Raw genomic sequence first — 27,855 nt, 5'->3', positions numbered from 1 at the left:
CCTAATTATCCCTTTAAACTTACAATATCTGACATGCTTTCTACAAAGAATTCTGATAATTCCACCTTCATATGTGCATATAGGAAGAATTCTCCCTTTTTTCTTGTTTTTGCTCTTGGCATCTCCTCCCTTTCTTTGAAACTCTTTCAAGCAGGAGTGGACTTAAAAACACTAAGATAATGAATCAATCTTCCAAGGGCCTGGACCCTACTTTTATGAGTAAATTCAGCAGACTCTCTCTGAGTTTCATTGGGAGACTGTCCCAGTGTTCCAGGGGACAAAATTTTGTCAGATTAAACAGATTCCTGTCATAATAAACATAAAGGAAAGTGTTGATGTAGAGGGAAAGAGCATATTAATTGAATTTATGGAATCAAAAAAGTAGACACATACACTGATACAAATAAAAAGTGCTTGACCTTCACTACACACAATGGAGTTAACTGCTTTTGAATGCAATTTTTGAGACTTACTACAGCTTTTCAGGGGCAAAGGCGAAGCATAATGCCAAGGTAAAACAAAAGATCCAGTGTTTGGGTTCAGAAAAGTACACAAAAAGCTGATGTTTATCTGCAGTTTATCTGAACCTCTTGGTTCTGTATGACACGGGTGGGAATGCCTGGAGAAAAGGGCTTTCTTGCAAAATTTTGACAGTTCTATTCTTTGCTTTTTTTTTTTTTTTCCATTAAGTGCCACCTAAGCTTTTTGATACTTTTTCCTTCCAATCTGTTAAAAAGAAATTGGGTCACTGTATCTTTTAAAGCATAAAAAATATGCTCAGCTTAAGTTTTCTCTTTTTTAAGTCAATTAATATTTGAAATGAGAGATACCCATATTTCTGCAAGAACTGATTTATCCCACCCCTCCTGGAGACAAAAATATTTTGGCAGTTTACCTTTTAGGCTGTCCAATGGAAATCACAAGTCCCTGATCCAGGACTATGCCTTACCTTTTTTAAATTTCTTCTACCAATCAGCTGCAAAAGGCTCTGGCTGACAAGAAAAGAGACTCCAAATAAAAGCTGCCATGACTGAGGCAACTTTGTTATTTGCTATTTTTGAGGTGTGAAGGGGCAATCCTGACCTTCTTTTTCAGCAGCATGCACAGTATGCAAACCCAAGAATCCAGATCTTGCCATAAACTCATCCTAATCTTCCCTGGATGGAGCTTTGGCAGAGCTAGAGCAAACCCAGGTCCAGGGGGCTGCATTTACACCCGGGTAGCGAAGAGAAGGCAGCAATGCCTCCTAGAGGGACTGTTCTGCTTTCTGAGATACCATTTACAAAGGTGTCTTGGTTTGGAAAGACAGGTGTCTGCTAAGGAAGGCAGGAGCCTCACCTGAAATGGAAAATGTAAACCCCCTCTCTCCAAATTGGTATAAATTTGAAATTAGGGGCTCTCAAGCAAAGATATGGGAGCAGGAAATAGCAGTTCTTTATTAGGGAAGAAAATAAAAAGATAAAATAAACAATGCAGTAAACTAAAACAGCACTGACACAGTCAGAACACAACCTGACACCCTGTTGGTCAGGGTGTTGGTGGCAGTCCCATTGGAAATGTGGCTGCAGCCCTCCTGCAGTGTCAGGTGTGGTTCTGTTGGAGCAGGGATCCTGTATTCTTCCTCTGAAGATCCAGTGGAAGAGGCAGCAGCTGTTCCTCTGGGAAATCCAGTGGAGAAGCTGTCTTGATGTCCCAGGATCTCAGATTATATCCAGTTAGGAATGTTTGGCTCCTCCCTCTGGGCAGAGCTTCTCACGGTGGGTTGCTGTAATTCTTATCAGCCATGCAGTGACATTCAATGGCCCCTTATCAGCAGGTGTCTCCCTGGAGGGATGAGTGGTTGTGGAAGAGATAAAGAAAACTGCCCAATAACAGAAAACAACTGCCACACCTCTAACAGATGGCAAATAGAATTCATCTTGCCTTACAATCTGGGACAAAAGATTTGAGGTGTCTTCAACAATCCAGAATCCTGTCAAATTCTTCATTTTCTGCTTAAAAGAAGCTGATGGCTTTCAGAAAAAATTGAATATTTTTGAATTAGCTCCCCTCTAGCTGTGTAAAAATCAAGGAAGGACTCTTGCTCTATAAAGCAGAGTCGTTTCCAGCTTTTACCATTTTCAGACCATCTCTATGCAATTCATTCACTGTCCTAAAGGTCCTCATAAGTACTTCTCCCTAATCAAAGGAAAAAAATTATTTTCTTTTAAGTTTGGTGTATTCTGATGAGATACAGCACACTAACTGTGTGAAAAAATAAGATTAGGATGCTCATTCCCCCTGTTCATATCAGTTTATGTAATTTATATAATGTGCTTCCATTAGGGGAAAGAGTTATATATTGAACTGGTGTGAAGCAAAACTAAAAGTGTTTGATGGTTTTTTAGGGGTTTTTTTGTGGGGTTTTTGGTTTTGTTTCTGGTTTTTAGCAAGAGGCATATCTTGTTCTTCACTAGGAAAATAGGTGGGCCAGCTTTGTGAAAATATTAGGAAATTCATGTAGGATTGTGTTGTTTGAAAGTAGAATACTCAGGAAGGTAAAGACTTCCAGGGAAGAAATGTCCATTTAAATAAATATATGTTATTATTATTATTAATCTGTATTAACTATTCAGTCTCCTGAATTAGACTGCCTATTGCTTATTTGGTAGTATTTTCTTGGAGTAAAATCTAAATATATAAAATAATGGGTTTGTATCATACCAACCATGTGATGCAAGATTTTATTTTTTTTAATTTCTGAGATAAAATGTTCCCATCAGTATTTTCATTCAGTTACAAGTAAGTTGTGCTTCTTTTCATCCTTTGTCTCTGTGCCTTTCCCATAAGTGTTAGAGGATTGCTTATCTGATCTCTGTTTTAGTGTGCCCAACACAGAGTAAAAACTCAATTCTAAAAGGAAGTTATTTTGGATTACAAAGTAAAGCCTGGAGAAATTTAGACATTTCATATTTATAGTTGGCCATGCAATCTTTGCAACTCTGTAAAAACAATCAATCTAATAATGTAGGAAGTCTGAAATCATCTATCTAGAAAAGACTCCAGAGAGAAACCGAAACATGAGCTAGAAATCACACGTACTGGAGCGACTTTATCTGAACTTGTGCCCTCCCTCCTTACCCCCGTGTTTGGTGAATTGTACGCACACCACATTTGCTCTTAAAGATGTGCTCTATTAGAAGGAAATACTTTTAAATTAGGGCTGGATGTTGTTCCCCATGGAGGCTGATAAGAAATGGGGGAGGACCACAGCATTTTGTGTCTTTCAGAGCCTGTGTGCCAGCACAGGGGTGCATGAGACAGCATCATTCCTCCCACTTCTGATTTTCCACATCTTAGAGCAGTGCCACATGCCACAATGCAGCTTCTTACTGCTTATCTGCTCCCTGTTTTCTTTCCTGTTCCACACAGCTTTCAGGAATAACTAAAATAGGAAACACTATTAACTTGGTTTGGGATGTCTTGGTGATTATCTGAAGGATGGAATTAGAGCTGGTGAGGAAATTACTATTTTATTATTTAAAAAAAGAAAAATCTTTTTTGAAGTAGGTCTTCAGGTTTGGGGGACTTTTTGGGGTTAGACCTAAACAAAAACACTCTTTGCCCACTGCTGTTCAAACCACATCCCAATTTAGAAATCTTAAAAGTCATGCTTTTTTTTCTGATATATATACTTTGAAAGATGTGTTTACAGATTTACTAACTAGAAAGTAGACAGCAGAGTCAATTATTTCATTTTAGGCAGAGATGAACACAGAGATAAACTTGAGCTTCAGCCACTTACATTTTAAGAAGTTTCTGAGGTTGTGAACGATGAATAGTACACATGTATGAGCCAAGTTGTGTCACTTATTTTCTGCCCCACATTTTCTTTCCTGACTTTATTTGCTCCTACAGGTTCTCTGGGGAAACACTTCTCTTTTCTAAGCCTACAAAGAGCTGCCAAGGGTGCAGGACCTTTTAAAGGAGGAGAAGGAAAGCACAAAGTGCTCTTGCCAGCACTGCTTTTACTGGTCTTCCTCTGGGGTTGTGATGTGTGCAGCACAAGTTACCTTGAGGTGAACTTTGCTGCAAACAGATCACTAAACATATCCCATAGCAAATATAAATGGTAAAGCAAGTATGAGTCCCTGAGAAATCCAGGAATGTGATGAGCACACACAGGCACTCACTGTGAACTCTGGCACAGTGTAAATTCATATCTCAGCCTACCTGCCAACATATCTCAGCCTTGCTCATGCCCTCAGCAAAATTGACTTAGTTAGCTTTAAAAACCAGACCTTAAGTGCTCATGAAAATGGAGCAATGCATGAAAAAATCCAGGAGTAATTACTCCAGGTATTGGAAATACACTTTAGTAGAGAAAAACATCCAACTTCCATTGCCATCAGCTTGTAAGTTATTTCAGTATTAGACTGTGGGTTTTAACTTGTGAATGTTAAAACTCTGAATGTGTGTGGGTTTGTGCTTCATTCCCTGTGCAATAACACCCTCAAACTATGGCATTCCTTAGCAATAGATCCTGTGAGCAGAAAGCATAGATCCCATTTTCCACAGTTTTCACTCTTGGCTCCCAATTCCACCCTTTGCAATGGAATGTGGGAGGAAAAATGAGGATGCAAGAGCTTTTCCCAGTGTGACTCCTTTGCAGAGAGGAAATGGAGGGATGGATGGATGGATGGATGGATGGATGGATGGATGGATGGATGGATGGATGGATGGATGGATGGATGGATCTCTACCACTCCAGCTCTTGAACCCCTGGATATGCTGCATCCTAGACCTGCAGCCCCAGCTGAAAACTATTCTGATTTATTTACGTATAGCAATTTTACCTTGCTCGGGCCAGTAATATTCAAAATTGCAGGTGGGCCCAGGTACCCTGCCCATGCCATCCAACCACTGAAATAATTAAACAACAAAACAATGTTACTCCTGACTCCATGCATACCCCTTCATGTCTACAGACTCCTCTACCAAAGTCCAAGTTGCCCTTTAGACTAACTCAATCTTGTCAGTCTGACAAACTAATTCCTGCTCTCCAGCCACTCTCTCTCACTCATTCTTTCTTTTTATGTTCATGTATTTTATGCTACCCTACTATTACCAGCTTTTTTTTCTTTTTCCTTTGAATACCATAGATATAATTCATAGTTTGAATTTATTCTCCACCTAATGAATGTCCCATTTTTATTCCTCTTTCTTTAGAAAAAGGGGTAGACAAAGGATACTACAGTATAGGAGCCAGACTGATCCGGCTGGAGGATAAGGTAAGTGCATGAAAGCTTGCTTTTTTTTTTCTGAGCAATGATATCTGATCTAGAGACCTGCAAGATAGTATCTTGGCATGATTTACTTTAGAATTACAGGGCTCCATAATAATGAATAATATCCTAATTTTTCTGAGGGAGTTGATGAAGTTTCATGTGCGTGTTGTTCAGCATTAACCATTTACCTGCTATGCAGTCCTGGTTCTTGTTTGTAAAAGGAGATGCTTTCATGGTGAAGTCAAACCACACACCCTGTATACAAATGCTGTGAACTGGCTGGTGTTTATCACACAAAAATTAGTGAATTGAACAGAAATGTTAGTGTCAGGAATCTTTGTGGATAGCGACAGTTGACATCTCATTTACAAATCTTGAGATTCTTTAATATTTACTGCATTTTTCCCCCTGTGCAGTTACCTTTGCACATTTTCTGCCCCTCCCTCACTGTCTTCTCTCCAGAAATATGTTCATTTTTGTTACTAATTAGAGTTACTTAGCAGTGTGCCCAAAGGCCAAAGCTCAGTGAAGCTCTATTGTCTTAGACCTCTCCCAAACATCCTCCAGAGCTTTTTCCACTCAAGCGATAACAAAAATATGAGTTTGCTCAAAACTCAGGCTCTATTTCTGTAACAGTATTTTAGTCAACTCTCTTACCTAGCTCTAAAAGTTCATGTCCCTCCAGCAGGGTACTTTGTGTGGGCAGGAACAGCACAGTGGCTTTGCTGGGGGATGTGATGGTGCTCAGACAAAAGTCCATTTGAATTTGGCATATCCACTCCCTTTTTGTAACCTTGTCTTCCTCAAATTTTCATGCAAATTCTCTTTTCACTTTTTTCCAGAGAAGTGAGGTGAGAAGGAAAGAGGAAAGAAACTTCTCATAATTTTTAAGAATTGTGCATCTTGCCAAAAAGCAGAAATTGAAATTAAACTAATTAACTAAGAATCAAAAATCAATTTTTTTATGCTGATTGCTAGGACAACATCAGAAATATGAGACACTGCACTATCAAAGGACAGATTTTCTTTGATTTTTAGCTTTCTTGCACAATGTCAAGAAAATCAGCCTATCAGATAAAGACATTATCCGAGCCAATTTTAAAGTGGATTGATCCCTTGTGCAGCCACAGCCGTTCAAAGTGAAAATGGCTTTCATTCAGATTGCCTTACTCACTTTGAAAGAGATAAATTGCTCTCTGGCCTCTGTATACTCTGTAAATTCATGCCACGGCTTCATTCAGAGTTCTTGAATGTGCATATATAGAGAAACCCCCAATACAGACTGGAAATTTAGCAATAAAATATCTGTGATAATAGTTAGAGTGCTTTGAGTGAGAAATTGTAAATACCTCTGGAAGTAGCAGCTCATGGTCTCCTGACTTCTCCATTTATGAAGAGGAGAGGTGAGAAAGTTTTTAGTGTGTCTGGCCTTGGTCCAGCTTTAGCACAATATGCTGTGGATTTGATCAATTTTATTTCAAAGCCTGACTTAGAGGGCTGTAGAGGCATCTTGATATAAGAAGAGGAATGTTACAGGAGATGCAGGAAATGCTGCAGTGACTGATCTCTGATACCTGCTTGTGTTCTGTGTTTAATTTAGGCATGGTCTAAATAAAGTCAGTGCAACCTCAAGCCATTAGTGGGCAAGACCAAGCTGCTCTTTGGTTTGAAGAATTAAACTTTAAATTTTGCATGGGAACTGGTGATTTCCCCCTTTCTTTATTTATTGTTGCAGAGAAAACACGTAGAAAAGGATAAAAAGGTGTCAAGATGTTTTCATAAGATGAGTCAATCATTGCAGCTTCATTTTTGTTCTCAGACCAAACTGCAAATGTAAAATAAATGCCAGACTCAGAGGGAACCCAGGGCATTTGATCTTTTAGCACAAATTACCATTCTTTCAGGTGTACAAGGCTTCAGTCTCATATCCCTGCTAAGTAGACATGGTGCAGAAGAAGGACAAATATTTGTTGTGTTGGTTTGCTTGAGGTTTTGGTGGCATAAATTTGGGGATTTTGGTTTGTTTGAATTTCTTTTTGTATTTGCATCTTTTTGGCACATCAGGCTACAATACATCTGTTTACATAATGAATACAAAGTTAAGTTCCCAGCTATCTCTGTTTTAATGGGACAATAGAAACTACTGCATCCTGCTGTCAAACTGCTTCCCCTAAATTATTTTCCCATGTCTCATGGGCTCTCCTGCTCTAACAATTCACTGTGTAGTAACTGCTATGTGTCCAAACGTGAAACAATATTGGAATCAGGAAGGACAAGCTGAGTTTCAACCTCTGAGGAGAATAAATGAAGAAAGGGCATGTCTGACATGAGGCTCCAGCTGGTGATGAGAAATGATCCCCCCTCTTGGAACTAGAAAACCTTTGGGATCAACCTCTTCCCCCTGGAGAAATTATTTTAACATTCAGTCACCCAGTCTAGTGATGGCAGCCTCCCAAAAGAGTGACACATCTGATAAAAGGACACATTTTTGGACAAAGGCCAGTTGGTGCAGACTGATAAAAATGCAGTGTGGATTTGAGAATGTTATCTGCCTAAATGAGCTGCATCAATAAGCAGTGAGCACACCTCTGGTCCAGACTGACCTTCCCCACCAGCATTTTGCAGTTCAGTTGTTTTAGCTGCCTCTCTTGAAGGGAATCAGAGTGTAACAAACCCATTGAGAACTGTGTGTTGTTCTGCATAAAGCCATAATTACTCTTTTTGCAAAGTGAGGGAGAGAGAAGCACACATTTCTGATGGTTAAGATGAACTCCATTCCCTGGAGAGGTTTGCTATTATTTCAGCAAAAACATGGAATTTGCTGTACAGAAAGCCAGAGGCACAGGTCTCTGAAGGGGTTGCTTGGTGATAGGAAGAAGCTTTGAGGCAAAAATGTTGCAAAGACACAAAGATAACAGCCTTCCATTCATGTGGCATGAGAGCACTGCCTGCAGCCTCTTTTTTGTGACCAAGCAGGGTCCTTCTGGAAGTTTAAACTAACAGGGAAGAGGTAAGAACCAGTTTGTGGAGGATGAAGCATTGTGCAACTCCTGCAGAAAAGAAGTCTACTCCTTTTTGCCTTAAAGCATTGCAGAGCTGACTAGAAACAGGTAAAATGCATGGTGGTATCTCCCAGGCAAAAAAAAATCCAAACTTCTTTTTGGCAACATCAACACTGTGCAGGGCTTCACTCCTCTCACTGACATGGCACATTGCATAGTGGGAGTTTGCCTGGAACACTTTTCAACCTGTTTTTGCTTGAGCAGAGCATAAAATTCTTATTTTGTTGTGGCCAATGCAATAACCTAGTGTGGTTCTTTTCACAAAAAAAAAAAAAAAAAAACAAAAAAAAAACACTGAGATGTTTGGAAAAAGATTGGGGCTTCCTTCCCAACATGTGATGTGTGCCATTTGGCCGACCCCTCCTTCAGTTCCATGGCAGGGTTTAATTTTATACTGTGGTATGTAGCCATTGACAGATCCTTTTGAAATGTATTAAGAGGGAGATTGGTTCCAAGATGATGTTCTAGAGCTGGCGTTAGTTTCTTTTCAAAATTGTAAACTAATGCTTCTTTATGATGAAATGGGTATTCTTTCTTTTCCTTTTCTTTTCAAAATTAGAAACAAAAATCGTGGTGTGCTATGTCAAACTGCACGGCAACCTATAAATAAAAACAGGAGAGAAAAGAATCTGCAAATGAAAGGTTAGAAAGGACAGCTGTGTTGTCTTTGAAAAAGAAATCTATTAGGTATTTTTATAATTATACGGCAGTCTTTTTTATGTGGTATTTACAGTTATGATTTATGTCCATATTACCATAACTATTTCCATACTTATAGACAACATGTGATAATGCTGAGAGCCAAAAGCAACCATTTGGTAGCATTTAAAAAATGCAGGAACACTAAGAGAAAACAGGGCAATAGAGCAAACCCTTCTGAGTTTTATCCATCTGAGTAATGCGAGCCAGGACAAAAATGTCATCCAACATAAACAAATGTAGAGGTTGGATTGTGGCAGTAAACTCTCTCTTTACCAATTTAAACACAACTTGAGTTGGGAGCTAAAAGGATGGGCTCAGAGAAGAGTGGTAACAATGGAGAGATGGATGTTGGTGAACCTGATTCCTGCTGTGATTACATCAGGAGTCATTAAATAGTAAATTATTTATCATGGCAGTGCCTGCAAGCACCACTATCATGAAAAGCTGGTAAGATTTTCCATTCTAAACCCCTAATTTGTGAGTGGGGTGATGGGCATAACTAAAATGCATTAAAAAAAATAAAAGCAACAAAAAAGGAAAACAAAAGCCAAAAATTTGTGCATAATGAGTCAGTTGCAATATGAGCATGCTACACTTTTGAGGTTTTAAGAATATGTCTGAAATAAAACCCAAAACTGGGTTTTGGCACCAAGGTGTTTGTGGGTGGTTTGCCCCCAGTTCCTTAAAGATGGAGTCATTCCATAACAGAAAGCTTTTTAGCAGGCTGCTTGCAAATGGGTGTTGTGTGGATTTTCTTAGGTCAAAGACTATCTCATTTACTCTGGAGCAGTCCAGCATAAATCCATTGACTCTGTGCCATAAGCATGATGTCATTAGAGTTTTATTTTTAATCTGTTGCTGAATTAAAACAAAACAAAAGTAAGAAAAAACTAAAGCCCTGATTTCTCAAGCCAAATTGTGCTTCCATTTATGCCAGTGAAGTTACTCAGGATTTATGCAGGTGCAAATGGCAGCAAATTTCTTAAATGGCTTTAACAAGATTCCAGCTCCTGTGTTCACATTCTGCTCATCAAGAGCAAATTGACAGAGATGAGGTGAAAGCAGAAATAGGGACTCAAACATTTCAGAATTAATCTGAGTGAAATCATGTTTACACCTATTATGACTAAAGGAATCTTTGTGGTATGCTGAGTATTGTAGAACTGAAATTGTGTTCTTGTAACTGAAACATCAAGATGGGCTTTTAATCTGCAAACAAAGTAATGAAAATTTAACTGCTTAGATCTCAGCCACACAACTTTTCTAGTCTGCTACTGACTCCTCAGTGCAGAGATGAACTATTGTAGTCCTGACTTCTTCTGACTCTCTGGGATGGGCTTATGCTCCTCAGATAAACCTTGTTCAGTACAGTTGAGAGGGAAAGGCTGGGTTTGAGCTGCCTGATTTTGATGTAATTTATGGAGGATCAGGCAAAAATAAGAGCTAACTCTGATACCCTTTCAAGTAAGAGAAGAGATGGATCATATATTCTGAGGCATAACGGGAAGAATCCTCCCTCAGTTCTTCCCTTATGTTTTTTGTTGTGGAGCTTTATCATATGTGGTATTTGGTAGCACCCTCCTATTATTAAGGTTCTACACCACTCTCCATTACAGAGCTCTATTTTCAGTTCCTTCCATCTTTGCCAAACTCCAGCCATCTGGGCTGAAATTCTCAGAGGCAGATGTCAGCCTCAGGCTGAGATCCTTTGGAAAATTTGTATGTCAGAGTGGGTCATCCTTCCTATATCACAGTAACCTGACCCACTGCGAGGATTCTCCCAAAAGTAAACATAAAAACATTGATGGAAAACACTCGAGCTTCTTCTAAATTTGAGCAAGAAAATTGGACAGAAATGGGATATTATCTGCCAGTCTTGAGACCCAGAGGCCTGATCCAAAACGTAGTGAACTCATCAGGAAGCTTTCACATGGATCAGGCCCTGATTTTTAATGGGTGAGGGAACAGAGAGTTTTGCACAGTGAATGTTTGCCAGGAGGCAATTCACCACCATAAATCAAATGTTAAATAATTCCAAAGCCCAGTAAATGAGCGTGCAGATGGCAGTGTGTGCTCCCCAGGGATTGCACTGACTGGGATCCAGCCCTAACAGTTTGATCTCATTTAGAGCAGTCTCAAGGATTGCTCTGATTAGGCACTTGGTGCAGTCTTGTTGCTTCTCTCCTCTCTTGGCTGAAACTTCATTGGTGGGAGCGAATTCCCCAGGAATTTGGACACCTTGGAGTGTGCAGGGCAGGGGTTTCACAGCCAGATGTGGCAGAGCAGCTGGAATCAGCTGGGTTCAAAGCTTCCCTTTAGTAAGAAAAGCAGGAGGTCACTTGCAGAAGAAGAACAAGTGCTCCTGGAGAAGAGCACACGGAGTTACTGTGAGCACCGAGGGAGAGAAAAACACCACAGTGACTTAGGGCTGCCGGGAAATACCACAAAAGGGAGCTGTTAGAACATTGGGAATCTAATCCATTGGGAATCTAATACATATTGAGGCAGTCAGCTGTTAAACCTGCAGGGAAAAGGTCCTGGATATAGCAGCACTGACAGAGAAGGCTACAGATGATCAGCTCTGTCTGTGCCTTCCTGTCCTCCACCAAAACCTTCCCAGCATCACAACTGGCTTTGACCTACACGGAGGAAAGGGTCCTGAGCTTGGAGATGGTAATTTCCTGTGAGTTTTAGGGAAAATCAGTGCCTGTGTAGAGGAGAGACACTCTGGAAATCCCCCTGCTCCCAGAACAGACTGCAGTGTGAGTGTGGCTCCTCTCAGGCACCAGAAAGTCCAGCCACAAATGGAGAGGAGTCACAGCTCTGCTGGTTCTGCTGCTTATGATGCAACAAAGTAATTTATTTACTATTATTGGGTGAAAAAAAAATTTAGAGTATTTTCGAGATTAGGACCTTTATTTTGTAAAAAGTCAGATCCTCCCATTAGGAGCTTTGACCTGAATGTCCAAAGAATAACAAAAATCAGATCACCTCTAAGTATTTTACATCTACTTTTTAACGTTTTTAATAGGTTATTTCAAATAAACATAATGTTCTACATGATCCTGGGCCCAAAATCAAAACGCCTTTGATTAGCAATGTGAAACTGGAGTATTGTACCAATCCTCTTGGAAAAAAAATGCGTAAATGCATTAATGCATTAAGCCTGCCTTTTCTTATGAGCAGTGTTGCAGTGTTTTAAAATTTGTTATTTTTTGATGGGAAAAAAAAAAAAGTCATTTGAACACTTTCTGCTACCTCCAATAATTTCAGATGTTGAACAATTTCGTTTAGAAAGCTTTATTCAAAAATATATTTTGTAGCTGTTCTCTGTTGGTTATGCCTGTGCACTGCAAGTTCTGCCCTCCCTACAGACAGGTTGAGAATATTTGTTTGGAATGTTTCTCCTTCTGAAAATGACAATTTGTTTCCAATGGAACATTTTTTTTGAGAAAGTGCCACAATCATGTGTTTTAAATCATGCACTGAAGGAAAGTGTTTCCAATTTTCCACTTCAGAATGACTTTCTGAAAATGAAAATTGGGGTGAAATAATCTTGATTTTCTGAGCATTTCAGTTGAACATGTTTATTTCTAATTAATTTTTATGATTGAATTAAAGATGTTCCAACATCATGAAGAATTCACAGAGAACACAGTAAAATTTTCTTATAGGAAAAAAATATTTTCCTCAGAATTACTGTAGCTATTTTTCAGATCAATAATTTACAGGGCAATTTTAATGCTATTTGAATGCCATGTAATATTGACCTCTAATCCATCTTGATCAGGGGAAGTACACTGGGAAAAAAAAAATAAAACAGATTTTTAGTATTCAAATAGTTCCCAGACTAACAGTTGGATTTCTGTTTCATGCAAGAGCTGTGGTGCTGAATCAGAGCAAGCATCTGTTTAACCCTTGAGCTATTCATCCACTGATGGCAGCTGAGGGATGGGCTAATTCAAGCCTAATTTGCTATAACTGGTCTCTGGGTGTTTGCAATGGATTATATGTAAGAAGCAGTATGAAGAACAGTGCTGTGCAAGGCAAGTTACAGGATGACAGCACTCTGTAAAAGAAAAGAAAAATAAAAACCAGAAAAAACTCACCAAGTCACTGCAGTAATGTGACAACATTCCCTGATGTATTGGCTGCATCTAGGGAAGAGAACTTTCAATAGAAAACTCATATATTGGACTGCATATAAAGGCTAATGATGTGAGGGAGAGAAAAACTGAAAAACTCTTTTTTCCCTGTATTTACCACTAGTTTGTCCTTTTCAATACATAGCTTTGAATTTTATGGAGCAGGAAAAAGCAAGCAGGCCAGTAATACATATTTCTACAGCACAATCACTTTTCCTACTAGTAAATAGTGTAGATGAAGTAAAATTATATTTTTCCTGTTGAGAAGTTTGGGTGTTCTGTGGTGTTTGAATAAAGCCCATGTTAGCCAATGTGTCTGTTCCACACTGCAGTCCTTTGAGACCAGGAGGGGAGGGTTTGAGCATGATAAGGAGAGGTGGTGCAGAGTACCTCAGTTGTCTTCTGGTCATGTGGGGACAGTGCTTAGTTTATTACAGGCTCCATCCTCGAGTTTTGGATTTTTATGCAGTGTCAGAATACAACTAAATATTACTAAATCACTGAGCACTTTACCCAGGGGTTTGTTCATGGCATTGTATTTGAAGAACTGTGCTTTTCTTCTTTATGAGGGAGTGCTTTTCCAGTCTAGAGTGCCCATAAAATAAACTGTGTGCTGTCACATCAGGCCAGAGCCAGCATTCTGGGTTCTATGGCTGTGATGCCATGAGGAGCCTTGGGAGCACAGGGTGGTTCAGCTTGCAGGGTACCTCAGGAATGTGGTGTAGTCACTGCAGCATCCACCATCCCTGCTGGTCTAGCACACTGCTCCAGGAGTGCTGGGCAAGCTGTGGATGGACAAACGAACACTACAGATGTGCTGACAAGCTGTCACAGAATCACAGAGTCACTTAGCTTGGAAAAAACCTCCACAATCATCGAGTCCGACCTGTGCCAGATCCCCATCTTGTCACGCAGCCCAGAACACTGAATGCCCTATCCAGGCCCTCCAGGGATGAGGACTCCACCACCTCCCTGGGCAGGCCCTTCCAAGGCTTGGCCTTTCCAGGAAGAAATTCTCCTGATGTCCAACCTGAACCTCCCCTGGCACAGCTTGAGCTGTTTCCCCTTGTCCTGTCCCTTGTTCCCTGGGGGCAGAGTCCAATTGCCCCGAGCTACCCCCTCCTGTATCTGTAGATAAAGATCTCCCCTGCTTGCTCTGGTTTAGAAGGTATCATCAAGGACCAAACTGGCAGCTCTGTATTTGTTTCTGAGACCTACAGCCCACAGTTAGATGGCACATGTGGCCTCAGTGTTTTCAAAACCTGACAACTAGAAATACTGAAAATTCAGTCACATTTTCTCTTCTGAAAAGCACTATGAAAAATAGGAGGCTATAACTGACTTAAAAAGGACTGGTTTTCAAGAGGTGAAAGATACAGCAAGGCATATAAAGCAACTTTAACAGGTGTGGAATAGAGCCAAAACAGTGTAATGTGAAGTGTGGGATAGTACAGGGCTAGGCTTTGCTGCCAGTCAGGTTAATTGTCTCACCAGATCTCCCTCTGGATTGAGGATCTGGCTCACACAGCTGCCTTTCCTCTTCAGGAGTAGAGATTGCAAGACTATCAGCAATATTATCACAAGCTTCCTTCTACCCTGCACGTTTCTTAAGGCTTCTGCATTTGGAGTTGTGCAGTTATGGGATGTTAAGGAAAGTCCCCAGTCAGACCATTCCCTCTGGGACTCTCTGGCAGTGGCACTCCCAAGGTCAGAGACTTTCTGGGACTGAAGGCCCTTCCTTGGCCTGGCTCCCCTCACACCTCCTTCACATCACACCAGCTTTGCCATGGCAGAGGTGGCAGAGTCCCACATGTCTCATTCCATGAAGCCACTTGTTCCTGGGGCAGTGACACCGAAACAGCCCAAGCTGCTGCCTCCAAGGAGGGACCCCAGCAAAGGAACTCTGGGATTTTATCCCATCACAGTCTCCCCATGGCCAGTCCCCATCTCTGTGTCCATCCACCTTGCTGCCATCACTTGTTTCCATCTCCCTTGTGTTCAAAAGGTTGGCAATTTCCAGCTGCTGCTGTGTCTCAGTGTCCATTCACCTGGCTGGCTGTCACCTGCCTTTGTGCCCTTTGTCACCCCAAAGGTCAGCAGTTCATCCTCTTGTCCTGGGCTCACCCAGAGCTCAGGCTGTACTTGACTCTGCATTTAAATCTGCAGCTCAGCCTGCATTTAAACCTGCATCTCAGCCTGCATTTCCATTTGCAGCTTGCCAGCCCAGCTACCTGCACCAGAAGTGTTCCTCAACAGTGAGAATTCTTAAAATTACTTACTTCTAGTCTTTGCTGTGGATATACCCATGAAAAAAAAAAAAAAAAAAGCTGGAGCCTCAAAATTCCCAAAAGGAAAAGGATGAACATGAAATGCAGAGTGTGTATTCAAAATATTAAGCTTTTTAAGGGATTTTAATTGTACTGACTGTAAGTAGTTGTTGCAGACTCTGGTTTATACTCCTACACACTGTCCAGAAAAAGCAGCTGAAAGGCCAAGTGAATGCTCAGAACTAGACCACCCTGGCCTCTCTGCCCTCATAAACCCACTGGCACCTTCCCTGCCCTGGGGAAGTTTTGCAGGAGTTCAGGTCTCTCCCGGGCTCTGCCATCAGGACATACCCTAGGAGGCAGCAAAGCCCACGTTCTTTACAGCAGCTCAAAACACATCAGCATCTTTAACTTTCCTCCTCAGCCTTACCACGAGCTGCCTGTTAATATCAGTTTTGTTACTGCCTTTGCACAACTTGTCACTGTAGGTATCTGCAGAGTTTCTTGAAGCCACCAGCAGCAAGTCTTGCCTGTGGCAGGCTGAGCCTGGAACTCATACCAAGGTTGAGTGGTGCCATGCAGAGAGCATTTCTACCTTTGTGCAGTGCTTTCTGCACTCTGATTAAAAAGTTGTGTAGTGCCATAGAAAGAGGAATGTCCTTGATGAATGCACAGGAACTGAAGCCCAGGAGTTTTTTCCCAGCACCACTTTACATACCTGAAATTAATCTGGGCAAGCCAGTTAGAAATAATTTTTTAAAGGGCAGGACTATATCCAAAGAGTATGCCCACCATAAAGCCATATTTATAAGTATGATTACCAGGTAAATGGGATATCCATCTTCAGGAATGAAGGGCTGGGTAGGCAAGGCCACAGCAGTGCCCTCAGGGCACACATTTCTGTGCCCCCCTTAGCTCTGACCTCTCCATTCACCCTCATCATTAAATCAGTGGGCAGCTGCCCCAGGGTAGCAGAGATGGCTGGGAGGTGAGGCCCGGGCAGGAGCAGGAGCTTGGGAAATGGTAGCTTGACAGAGGAGAAGGGTGGAGGTGAAACACGAAGTCATTCTTGCTGGAAGTGGCAAACAAATTTGATTTTCTTAGAGGATTTTAAAGCCTGAGCTCAGAATCTGCTTCAGGTGTCACTGGAGTCTGGTCTTGCAGCCTTGCATGGCTGTGCCTTAGGCAGCAGATTTTTTGGTGTACTGGATGTGTTAACTGTGTGTGCAGTAAACATATCGAGCTCTGACTGATATTTTGTAGTTTTTGCATCCACATCTTTTTATTTTTCTGGCTACTTTTTACATTTTATGCATTCCAGCCTCCATTTTTACAGAGAACTTAGATTGCTCTAGAGGTACTGAATATTGCTATTATTTCTAACTGGAGCTTTTGCTTGGTCCTCTCAGCTCTCCTACTGTAGCACATTCTGAACTCACTATCCAGAGGGAAAAATCTCCAAAAGAAAACAGTAAATCTGATGTTCAGAACAAATTTATTTCTAGCCCCAGCTAGGGGGGCTGTTAGTGCAGGGATCACTGCAAGGGTGTCAGATCCTGGAGTCCCAATGAGTTTTACCCTGAGGTGGGATTGCAAAAATAGACTTCTGATCCTGTGTAAAACATGACTTCTTGGGGGGTAAGATACTGAATGGTGACAGGAACTGCTGTAAAGCTAACACAACTTTAATATGTGGGGAATAGAGTACTCCATATGCTGCTGTGTGATTTCCTTCTTTGGCTTGGAAGGCAAAAACCCACTGCTTGTATTTGGAAGGCAAATTTCAATCCCCAAAATATCTTCTCTGAATTTGCTTAATTTTACTGGCTGGTAAAGCAGGCTGACCATAGCTCAGAGTACAGGTTATGTCATTCAGGAGAAAACTCCCTTGTGTGAGCAGAATTTTCTTTCATTTTATTATTTTTTTTCCTCCCCTTTCTCCTCCTCCAAGACTATACATACAAAAGGAGGTCACTAAATAAAAATAAGCTGTAGCCAGCAAAGTTCAGGGCTTGAAATAAAAAAAAAAACCTCTGTATACTTATTAGAATTTCTTGTTAATGAGGTCATTTTATGTCAGGGCAGGAAATGTACAAAATAGCACAGGATAGAAAAATGTAGACACTATAAAACACGCCAGCAAATTTGGCACATGCATTACTCCCTTAATATGCCCCCAATGTAACCTATAGATCCCACAAGTGACCACACTATGTTTATGTATGCAAAAATTCCTATATATGTAGCACTCATAGGAGTAGCAATTTTACTAGTGGGAAAAGATTATTGTGGTCTTTTTATATAGCCTATAGGTTTACTTAGAGTGAGTCCTTGTAGGAGAATGCAGGACCATGAAAAGCTGTTAAAATGTCATGATTATATTAATTTCATACTTAAAGGAATACTTCACTTTAAGTTATGGTTCCAAAATTACACTGCTCATTCATGATGTTTTTAATGTATAATTGGCTGCCTTCAAAAATGTCACAGTAGGAGGGAAAAAAAAATTCATTTTCCTTGGCGTGTGTACAGTTGCTATTCCTGTGTTCATTTGGCTTGGCTCGGGGAACCAAATGCTGCAGTCTGAAATAACTTTTTATATGTTGACATGTGCATTTAACTAGAATAAGCAGGCAGAGTGGACCAAGTTGGATTCAGCAAGGAACAGATTATATCTTGTGTTGCACCTTTTAATGTGTCAGCCTCGGTTCCTGATTCCCATTTCATCATTGTCAGGGCACATGTGGAGCTCTGAGCTGCACCCAGCCCCTACACAAAGACCAGGCAGCAAGGAAACACCAACTGGGGGGAGAAGGGAAGAGTAAGAAGGAAGGATGGAAAATATAATGTCTTGAAGATAAATCTGGGAAGGGAATAACATTAATCTGTTGGAATTTATTTAGCAAAATTTATTTAGCCTGTTGTTTTCCAGAGCAAATAGATCTTTGCTGCTTCATTGACTGTCACTTGGTATGGCCTGAGGAGAGGCTGCTCCAGTCTCACACATACTGAGCTAGATTCTTGAGCCTTATGTTCACACCCCTGGCCTGAGTCTTGATCATTTCCAGAGTTGATTTGAGCTCCAGGTACTGGATTTGATATGATCTCTAAATCCTGGGCTGCTGCCATCTGTGTTTGACAACAAGCCTCAGAAGAAATGCCGCAGTGCTGCCCTGCAGATGAGGACATGGGGATGCATGGAGCCACTCTGTGTTCCCCATGTCCTGTGTGCTCCCCATTCCCCCAGCACCCAGCTGGGTTGCAGGAACCTGCCATGGCATGGTTTACAGGTTCATAACACACCTCCTCTGCAGCTGGGGTGCTCCCCAGCTCACAGGGGTGTCCCATAGTCTAAATCGTGGTTATGTCACCCGGACCTTACACAGAGAAAATCCTAAATTCTCACAGGGCTGCAACACAAGTGGACACATAAGGAGAATCCCAAGGAAATTTTGTAGGCAGTCCCACTAGTCTGAATTCTCATTACTTTTGGGGAGGGAAAAAAACCCCACTCTTCTGCACCCACCTTCACACAGTCCCATGAGCCTGACAGACACCCTGCGAAGAACAGATGGCTGTGCACTGTGAGAAGTCTTTCTGGGAAGCAGAAGTTAAGGATCAGCAGTGGGTAGTGCCCTGCTTGTTTTGCAAACTAGGCAAAAAGGACACCTTATTCAGTTATAAACAGGAAACCCTGGCCAAGTTAGTGGAGGTTCTTGTCCAGGACCACTCCCTAGATGAGCTCAGGCTCGATGTTCTTGTCAAGATGAAAATCGTGACACGCCCTGTGCCTTGTGCATTGTTGGGACCTGCTCCTGACCACATCTCAGCAGGGCTTTCTGCCTTGAGCGCGTTCAGATTTGGTGTGCAAAGATCTAGGGGTCAGTTAGGGGAAAAAAATCCAAGTGAAAAATTAAGGACATTAGGAAACTTAAATCTATGCACTGAAGTCTATTGCATCAGTGAGACAGCCTATGATAGAGCACCAAAATGCTGGGATTTGGGGGCTTTTTGTATCATTGTGTCAGTCTTGCAATGCTTTAGGTAGATGTTGTCTTATTCATGCCATCTGTTGGTCTTCCAAATGAGGACTTCTGTGTTTAAATCCCAAAGAGACGTTTGTGTTTGTGCCACCAGTTCTCCTAACTGGTTCCTCAGTGAAAACAAAGGACATATAAGAAGCTAGTTTTTGATATCTGCAGATATCAAAAACTTTATTGACTTTTCTTTGTGATATACCTGATACTAGGGGGAAAAAAATCTTTTGTTGTTTGTGTGTTGGCTCATTTATTAAAAAAAACCCTAGCAAATGAAGTAAGACTTGAACTGAAAATACTCAAGAAACCTAACCCTGAAGTCCTTGATTCATGTTTCCCTCCATGGTCAAAACTGCTATCTTCACCTGAGGAAGTAGTATCCAGTTTTAGAATTATTCATCTGTTTTATTTCCTCTTTTTCCTCTCCTTTTTTTCTTATGTATCACGTGTTGGAGGACAAATATCACCAATTTAAGCTGTTTTATAAAACAGTTTTGTAGTGCAAAACCAAATAGAGTTTGGCTTCTCTGTCACTGGGGGGAACGAGTGCTCAAATACCGTATTTATTAGCATTTAAATAGTCTGAATTTTACACCTTTGTGTGCACACATGCGTTTAACTTCTCAACCCTCTCCACCCTCTCCCCCCCTAAGGCATTAATGAAGTTTGTTGTTCTCAAAATAGCAGTTCTGTTTGGAATACCTAATTGCTGGATTTCTGCTGGGTGTTTTGGTCAGAAACAGCCCCGTAAAGAGCAGCCCGTGTGTCCCTGGCTCAATGGGGACCTGTGTTCCCCTCGGGAGCCCCGTGGGGCTGTGGCTGAGGATCTCAGCTCCCTGTCCCATTTAGGCCTCTCCTGGACAGGCAGCACACACTCCATTGATGGGCACTGTAAAAAGGGCTGCTGGAACTGAATGATTTATTTATTTATTGCTTCTATATTTATTTATTGCCAGCGTCAAAGAAAAGATTGTGCTCGTGGGCTTTTCATCTTCTCCCTTCTGCTGCACTGCAGAAATGTTTCCCTAAATATTCCCTCTAAATGCACTTGTGCTGACTGGAACTGGATCCTCACAGGCAAACTGAAAGGCTGCTGCTGCTTCTACAATGTTATAATATTTCATAGGTCATTTATAAATATTGTTGCCAGGGCAAATAAATTTCTTCAGAGTACTTAGTCTACTGCTAATAAATAGTTTATTTAAGCTTGTAAGAATGGTGACATTTCACTTGGAATATCTTTGGCCTCTTAAAAATTGTTAGTGCAGGGAAGAAAAAGGGAAAAATAAACTGGAAAAAAATATTCAGCAGATCTTTTGATATTTTTTCCCTCTGTTTTTACTTGCTTAAAAGGGCCTTCTTGTCAGACAGCATGTCTCTGTGTGAAGATATTACAGGGTTTGATTAATGTGGATTATTTAACATCTTATTTAGAAGATTATTCCCTCCTTTTTTCTCTTTCATTCCCTCCTTTTTTGTCTTTCAGAGCTGCATGCAGCTGAAATAGTGCTTTAGCAGGTTACCTCTCACATCAATAGTAGTAAATTAATTCCTTCTTCCACTTTCCACTTTTGGTGTAAACATTATGGGCATGGTGGTGGCATTGTATTTGTTCAATTTTTGATGGTTTGGGGTAGGTTTAGATTTACCATTATTATTCATCTTGCTTTTTGGTTAAAAAGGCTGGAGTTCAGATGGAATTTTAATAGTGATATGAAGACACAGACCAGAAGGGGGGAAGGCTTGGTTTCTGTGGTGGGGTTGTGTTTTTTGGGGGGTTTTTTGACAGCTCAGCAAAGGTGCCAACTCTCAACTCTTTTCATTCAACTACTGAATTCACATCAAGAATAAATGCTAAAATTTTCTTTCATGTGCTTCCCATAAAATGTGTCATTTCTTTCAGGCTCAGGAGGAGGTACAAAGCTGATGATTTTATTTGTGCATGTGTGGGAACACAATATTTCTATTGCAATCATCCAGTATGGAAAGAAAAATAATATTCCATTGAAAATCTCCAGAGATCTTTGAACAGAGTCCTGCTTAAAAATTACAATCCCTGCAGTTCTAGAGATGCGTAATACCTCTCCTCACAGAATCCATGCCAGTTTCTCACAGACGACAGGCAATCTCCAGAAGCTCTGGGAACAGGGAAAAACCACAGCAAATTCAAAATATCTATAGGAAGGGGAATCATTTTATACTAAGGGAGTTGGTGGGCACTTGGTCAAAGACTTCTGGTGTAAAGAGCCTGGAAAATTTTGTACATACCTCAACCAAATCCCACATAAGATTGGGAGGAAGGGAAACAAACCTCCCGTGTGCTCTTGAGCTGACAAATGACAGGGTTTCCAAGAGCAAAGCAGGAAATTCTCTGCACTTACTTATGAGTTTATGGCAACACAGGTGTACTCTCCTGCAGACTTTGGCCTGCACATGATTTTGTCATTTAAACAGTTTGGGAGCAGAGCAGAGCTCAGCTCTTCTGAATTGGATTTCTTGGTTCTGAATGGTTTCCTCTCCATTCATGGTTTCTGCCTCAGAATACCCTGAGCTTGTCTTTTTAGTTGCCTGTGTAGGAAATTTTTTGTCTTGTTTTCCTTTTTTCTTTCTTTTTTCTCTTGGAAAATATCAATCTCTGAGCAGTGTTTTCATTCACTTCCTTCCACCACACATTTGTTCTGAACATTCTTCTTGATCCCCCATGCACAACATCCACAAGGATGGCATTGAAAGGCAAAATAGGAATTTTCCAAGTGTCTGAATTAAAAGACAATAAAAAGGCAAATCTGTTTCTAGCCAGGTTTATACAGATTAAAAAAAAGAAAAGAGAGAAAAGCTTCAGGTCCAGTATTCAGTAATGTGGCAATATAATGTGTTGGATCACTTTGAGAGAATTTGCACAAACATCCCCTGCAAACTTACTGTACCTTTTGATCTTCCAGCTCCAGGAAAGAGTACAGGAGGGGGGAAATGTCTCCAAAGTACCAATCTGGGTTCCTCTGCATCCCTCAGTGTAACTGAGTGAGCAACATGAGAAGCCTCTGTGCTGATTCCTGGCAGTTCTGGTGCTGTTTTCCACTGAAAATTGAAAACTCTGCTCCTCATTCCCAAATGATCTCTCAGCTCCTGGAGGGGCCACAAGAGCTCAGCCAGCCCTTGTGCTGCACCTGTGCTGTTTGCTCTCCAAGGAGGGGAAGGCTGGGAGCACAAAAGACTGCTGCAAACATCAGATTTACCTTCCAGTAGTATCTTCCATACAAAATTATCTTCCAAGTTTACCAGGGGATTTGTTACAACTCCACCTTAGCCCCTTCCTGACCATGTTTATGTAGGCTGGAGACCCTTGCAGGAAGGCAGGATGCCTTTATCTAAGATTTTTTTATCTTTTTTTCTGATCTTCAGGTCATGTAACAAGCAGTACAAGACTTTGTATGTGTGTTTAATATCAGTGGAATATTTTAGTTTGGACTTTTTTCCTTTATGGGCTGCATAAAGACACATTTTGTGAGATTTTAACTTCCCTCATAAAACCCCTTGCTTGCAGCACGCTGCATTCTGCCCAGTAAAGCTGTCAAAATTGACAGATCCAGCTTCAATCATAGTAACAAATCTGTTTGACCCCAATTTTTCAAAGTGTCCCTTATACATAGGGGGAAAAAATCCTTGCACTTTCCAAAGGCAAACTCCAAAGCTTTGGAAAAATTATGCTGTTGTATGCAAAGATTTTGACTATTACTGACCCTTGCTGAAGGAAGCAGCTTGAAATTTAACTGAATACTGAATACAACAGCTCCTGGAAAATAACTTCTGTGTTTTCAAAGGGTGTAGGGAGATAGGTATATTTGCAAAAGGACTGTTTAGCCTATTGACATACATGGAGCTAATTCTTTAGATTTCAGTGATGTAATCAAAAGAGTGAGATTCGGGGATAAGTAGGTGTTATAACTTGTGTGTGTGGTAGATGTTATCAGCCTGAAATACTACAGATATTTAAAACTGCTGAATACCATTTCCAGCTATTTCAATGTACTTCAGAGAAATAACCAATACAGAGCAGTTTGCAGCTGCAGGAGCCCAGGTGGGCCTGGAGCCAGGCTCTCACCTGGCTGGGATCAGAGCTGATGGGGCTGAGCTCTGCAAGCAGCTGTTCAGGTTTCACTGCAATTTGTCAGAAGTCCCAGAGCTGGGGAATTTACTTGTAAGTGCTGTTGTGTTTATCCAGAGGTGGAGAAGGTGGCTCTGCCTTTGAGGTACCTCTCAGATGACTGGGTTTAAATTTGACACTCATCTTTCACAGAGCTGACATCAAATGAGATGCATCCTTTTTTTTTGGTTTTGTTTTTTTTAAATTATCTGTCCACGTTGCTGGTTCAAGTGAAAAATACTCTTAATCACCCAGAGAAGAGTAACATTTTTCAAGATATTAAACCAACCCTATAAATACCTGTAATGCCAGGATCATAACCTCAGGGACAGCATGGCAAAAGCAGTTCAGGTCTGTTCTGCTCAGTCCTTCATCAGAACAGTGCTTTCTTTCTCTCTCTGAGTTTTTAATAGACATCTCAAGTTGAGATGACTGTCAGCACTTTCTTCTGGTAAGACTCAGTTTTGCTAAATATATATTCTACATTTGTAGCTATAAATATATACAGATACAGAGTACACACTTTCTGTAGGAAGCCAGGTCCCATTTCTAGTTAATTTTCTGATTCGTTCAGTGTGTGCATATTGCTTTAATTAATTTATTTTATTTGATTTTAATTTGCATATGCCCAGTTGTGAGAAATCTTTTGACATTTTACACAAGTCTACTTTCAGTTCCTGTGCCTCAGTAGCTGATGAGTTCATTTCTGTAATGTAGGTCTCTCTCTTGGTTGGGACTGAATCCTGTGGTTCTGAGAAGCAGACTCGTGCCTGGAAGCAAAATTAAATGATCTTCAAAACAAAAATCAATTTAAATAATTAGCTGTATGCTTTTATAGACAAAAGGAGTTGTGCAATGAAATGAAATGGGAAATAAAATCAAAGGCAAGTTAAGGCTATTTTCGTTTCCCCAAATAAACTCACATCTGTGGAAGGCAGTGCTACATAGACTACCAAGTAGAAGAGGTTTTACAGGATTAGATGCTTTATGAGTATCTAGAAGACGTTATTAGCATTTTCTCAAAACCAGACATATGGTCCATGCCTATCCATGCCTCAGAGCCTCATTCTAACCACTACATGATGGATTTAGAAAGAAATTTCTGCTGTGGCCAGCTCATCCCTTATAACTGTCCACTAATAATGCTGTCACCTTTCTGTGAGACATCTTTTTATCCATCCCAGATGCTAAAACTTGTTTTGCTTTGCAAAAACCAGTGCCCCACAAGAAAAGCCAGAACCTTTTAAATGCCACAAGATTAAAGATTCTCTCAAGTTCAGGATAAGCCTGCCAAAGACAAGGTACCCTGAGTTTAGACTCTGCAATTGAGCTGTCTCTGAACAACAGAGCAGTGGGTGTAAAAACATGTTGAAGGGTGCAGGAGCTTCAGATGGGTTTGTGTGTGGCTAAAGGAACTCCCTAAAGCAGAACCAGGCCAGCAGAATCAAAAGAACCCTTGGTGTTAAAAATACATTGCTAGCTTGGGCTTTTGGTGTGGGAGGACAAGAAGGATAATGCCCTGCTCAAAAAGATAACTCCCTTGCAGCCATTTGAGCAAAATCATTAACCAGGTTGCACATATGTTTAGTCAGGGATCCTTTAGGCTTCTCTGAAGAATCCCTTGTGAGGATCTGAGGGATGTGGTATTTGTAAAAGTCCTGTTCAGAAAACAACCAGCTATCCTGAGGTCACTGTGAATATCTAAGATTTCTGTGTCTAAAATTGAGGTCCAGGCAGTGCTGGAGTGCTCTCCATCCATGGATTTCTCCTCCTCCAGAAAGAGGAATGACAGGAAGGGTGGACAGGTACAGAAACCTGAAGTTGAACTCACTGCTGCTAAACTCTTCTGTTTATTATCTTTATCAAGCAGTTCAATCTCCACTGTTCTGCAGAGTACTTCAGCTTGAGACAATTTCTCCTGAAATGCAGCTTCCCCTTTGCAACTCCTTTCCAGCACACACTCTGACAAAGTTAAAGCAAATCCTCTAAAAAATCTTTAACAGAGAGTTGAAATGGCCCAGTGGTGTCTCATGCCTTTCCAAAATGCCTTGCTCAGCAAAGCTCACCCCCCTGAAAAGCACAGAAACGGAGGAATCCTGGCATAAACCAGCAGAAGTTTAACTGTGACCCCCTGGAAGTCTCAGTCCCTGGAATTACTGGCATTCTCTCCAGATGAGTTCAGTGCAGTAGGGATTTTTCTGAGCCTGATGCTCCAGAACAGCATGTGCTATCAGCAGGCAAGCTGCAATCTGCATTTGTTTTTATTTTGCTTGGGGTTTTTGGCAGGAGAATCCCTGCATTTTAAACAGTGTCAGAGAGATATTTTGATAGGATTTAGAAAAAGATTCTAGTGGTAGTCATCCCTCCCCTTTCATTGCAGTCAGTTTTCTGCCTGCTGTATGAGCAGTGTATGCCTTACCTGGACACTTCTGGAAGTTCAGACATTTGCCCCTTTCCCTGTGATCTCTACTGGATTTTAGCACATTTAGGGGGAAGAATACACCACTGGCAGGCTCCTCACACTTGCTGACTGGGACAGTCACTTCATCACGCTCCAGTTTCTCTTCCTCCACCTCTTTGTGCACTCCTTTTTTCCAGCCCCAACAATTCCCCCAGGACTTTGTCCATGATGCCAGAAAACTAGTGTCAGCTAAATACATTTCTAGGTTCTTTAAGTACTTTAAAATCAGCCCAATTTCAGCCTAAATTTCAAGGCTTTCCACTTTAGTTATGGCAAAACCAGAGTTCTGCTACAATCAGCATTTCTCCTGTGTTAAAATGGGAAGTAAAAAGCAATACTAGTACTGCTCTGTTTCCTTCAAAATGTTTAATTCTTCATAGGCTGTGGTGAAGTGAGGTTTTAAAGTAACCTCAGTAGATACTCAGGGGAAACAGAGTTGTGAAATGCTGTGCAACATCAGGCCTTGTGTTTGGGAATATTCAGTTTCTCACAAACCCGGGACATTTTAATGGATAGAAAAAGTAAAAAGCTCTAAGAAAATTCTATTTCATCTCAAGTTCTTGTATTTGTAGTTTACAGGAGCAGTAATTTCAGGCATAGTTGTGATGTTTCTGGAAGTAAGGGCACAGTATCAGCTCTTTAGTTCCAAGATGGAGCATTGCCAGATCCTTTGAGTTAGTGCTGATATTGGTAAATAATGTAGAGTTTTTGGCTAACCATACAGGTACAAATTTGTGGGTTAGACCAAAAAAAGCAATACCAGCACACTGACAGGAATTGATTCAGATCTGGATTCTCTAATAGTTGTGCTCTTGTTCCAGTCTTTTAGGCTGAAAGGAAAGCTCACAGCCCTTTTGATTGGAAGCAGAGATTTATGGTTAATTATAGCATTTCCCATGATTATATGTTTGTGCTTCAGTAATTGCTAGATGAGGAGGAACGTTGAAACGATTTTAGGGCTCGTGTGTTGCTCTACAAAAAGATATACCTCCAGATATCTCAGCATGGGCCTTTCCTTATTTCTTTATAAGGAAAAACACATGGCAAAAGTTCCACTCCACTGGTCCTTCAGAAAGGTGTCAACAGGAGTCGGTGCTGCTTCTGCCTCCACTGCTTTGTCCCACACCTTTTCTTCTACAGACAAGTGCCTCAACAGCCCCATCTGAAAAACAGCAGTGAAAAACTGAGCAATGAGCTCGACCCATTCAGACCATGAGTTCTGCAGGGATCAGACAAAATATTTTATCATCAAGAGCAAACTAGATTTGTTTATGACAATGGAGCCAGGTGCCCAAAATTCTGATGCTGTACATGATAGAGTCACAGCATGGTTTGACTTGGGAGAAACCTTTAAAGATCAATCCAGCAAGACAAGGATGAGCAGGGACATCTTCAACTAGATCAGGTTGCTCAGAGCCCATTCTTGGATTTTATGGTAATCTGCCCTATATTCCAAATTCATGATTGCTCATTACAAGATAAGAAACAGGTTACTAAATTCCCATCCTTGTTTCATAATCTGTATCGTAATTGCCTATATTGAAAAAGAGGCTCCTATGAACAGTGTATTTCTCTTTTAAATTTACTCATAAGGAGAGTAGCAAAAAGAAAACTACTGTGACAGGTGTTCAGAAACCTTTTTATCCTCCCCATCTACTACTTTCATGACCATGGAAACATTGTGGGGGTTTTTTGAGTAGAAAAGCTAAAGTGAACCTTGATGAACTTAGAGCTAAAGAATATATCAGATTTAGATAAGGGTTCACTATG

General features: G+C 40.9%; 1 protein-coding gene across 1 annotated transcript in view; it reads left to right on the top strand.

The window, feature by feature from the left end:
- LOC102070633 (potassium voltage-gated channel subfamily KQT member 1) overlaps positions 1-27,855 on the top strand; it is a 402,199-nt gene that overhangs the window by 223,212 nt on the left and 151,132 nt on the right. Inside the window, exon 15 of the mRNA XM_074539001.1 lies at positions 5,209-5,270. Coding sequence (XP_074395102.1) covers positions 5,209-5,270 — 62 coding nt within the window. The remainder of the gene's footprint in view (positions 1-5,208; positions 5,271-27,855) is intronic.

This window comes from Zonotrichia albicollis, chromosome 4 (genome assembly GCF_047830755.1).
Source record: "Zonotrichia albicollis isolate bZonAlb1 chromosome 4, bZonAlb1.hap1, whole genome shotgun sequence".
Lineage (NCBI taxonomy): Eukaryota > Metazoa > Chordata > Aves > Passeriformes > Passerellidae > Zonotrichia > Zonotrichia albicollis.
Note: the sequence above shows the minus strand (reverse complement) of the source record. Positions and strands in the feature narration are given on the sequence as shown.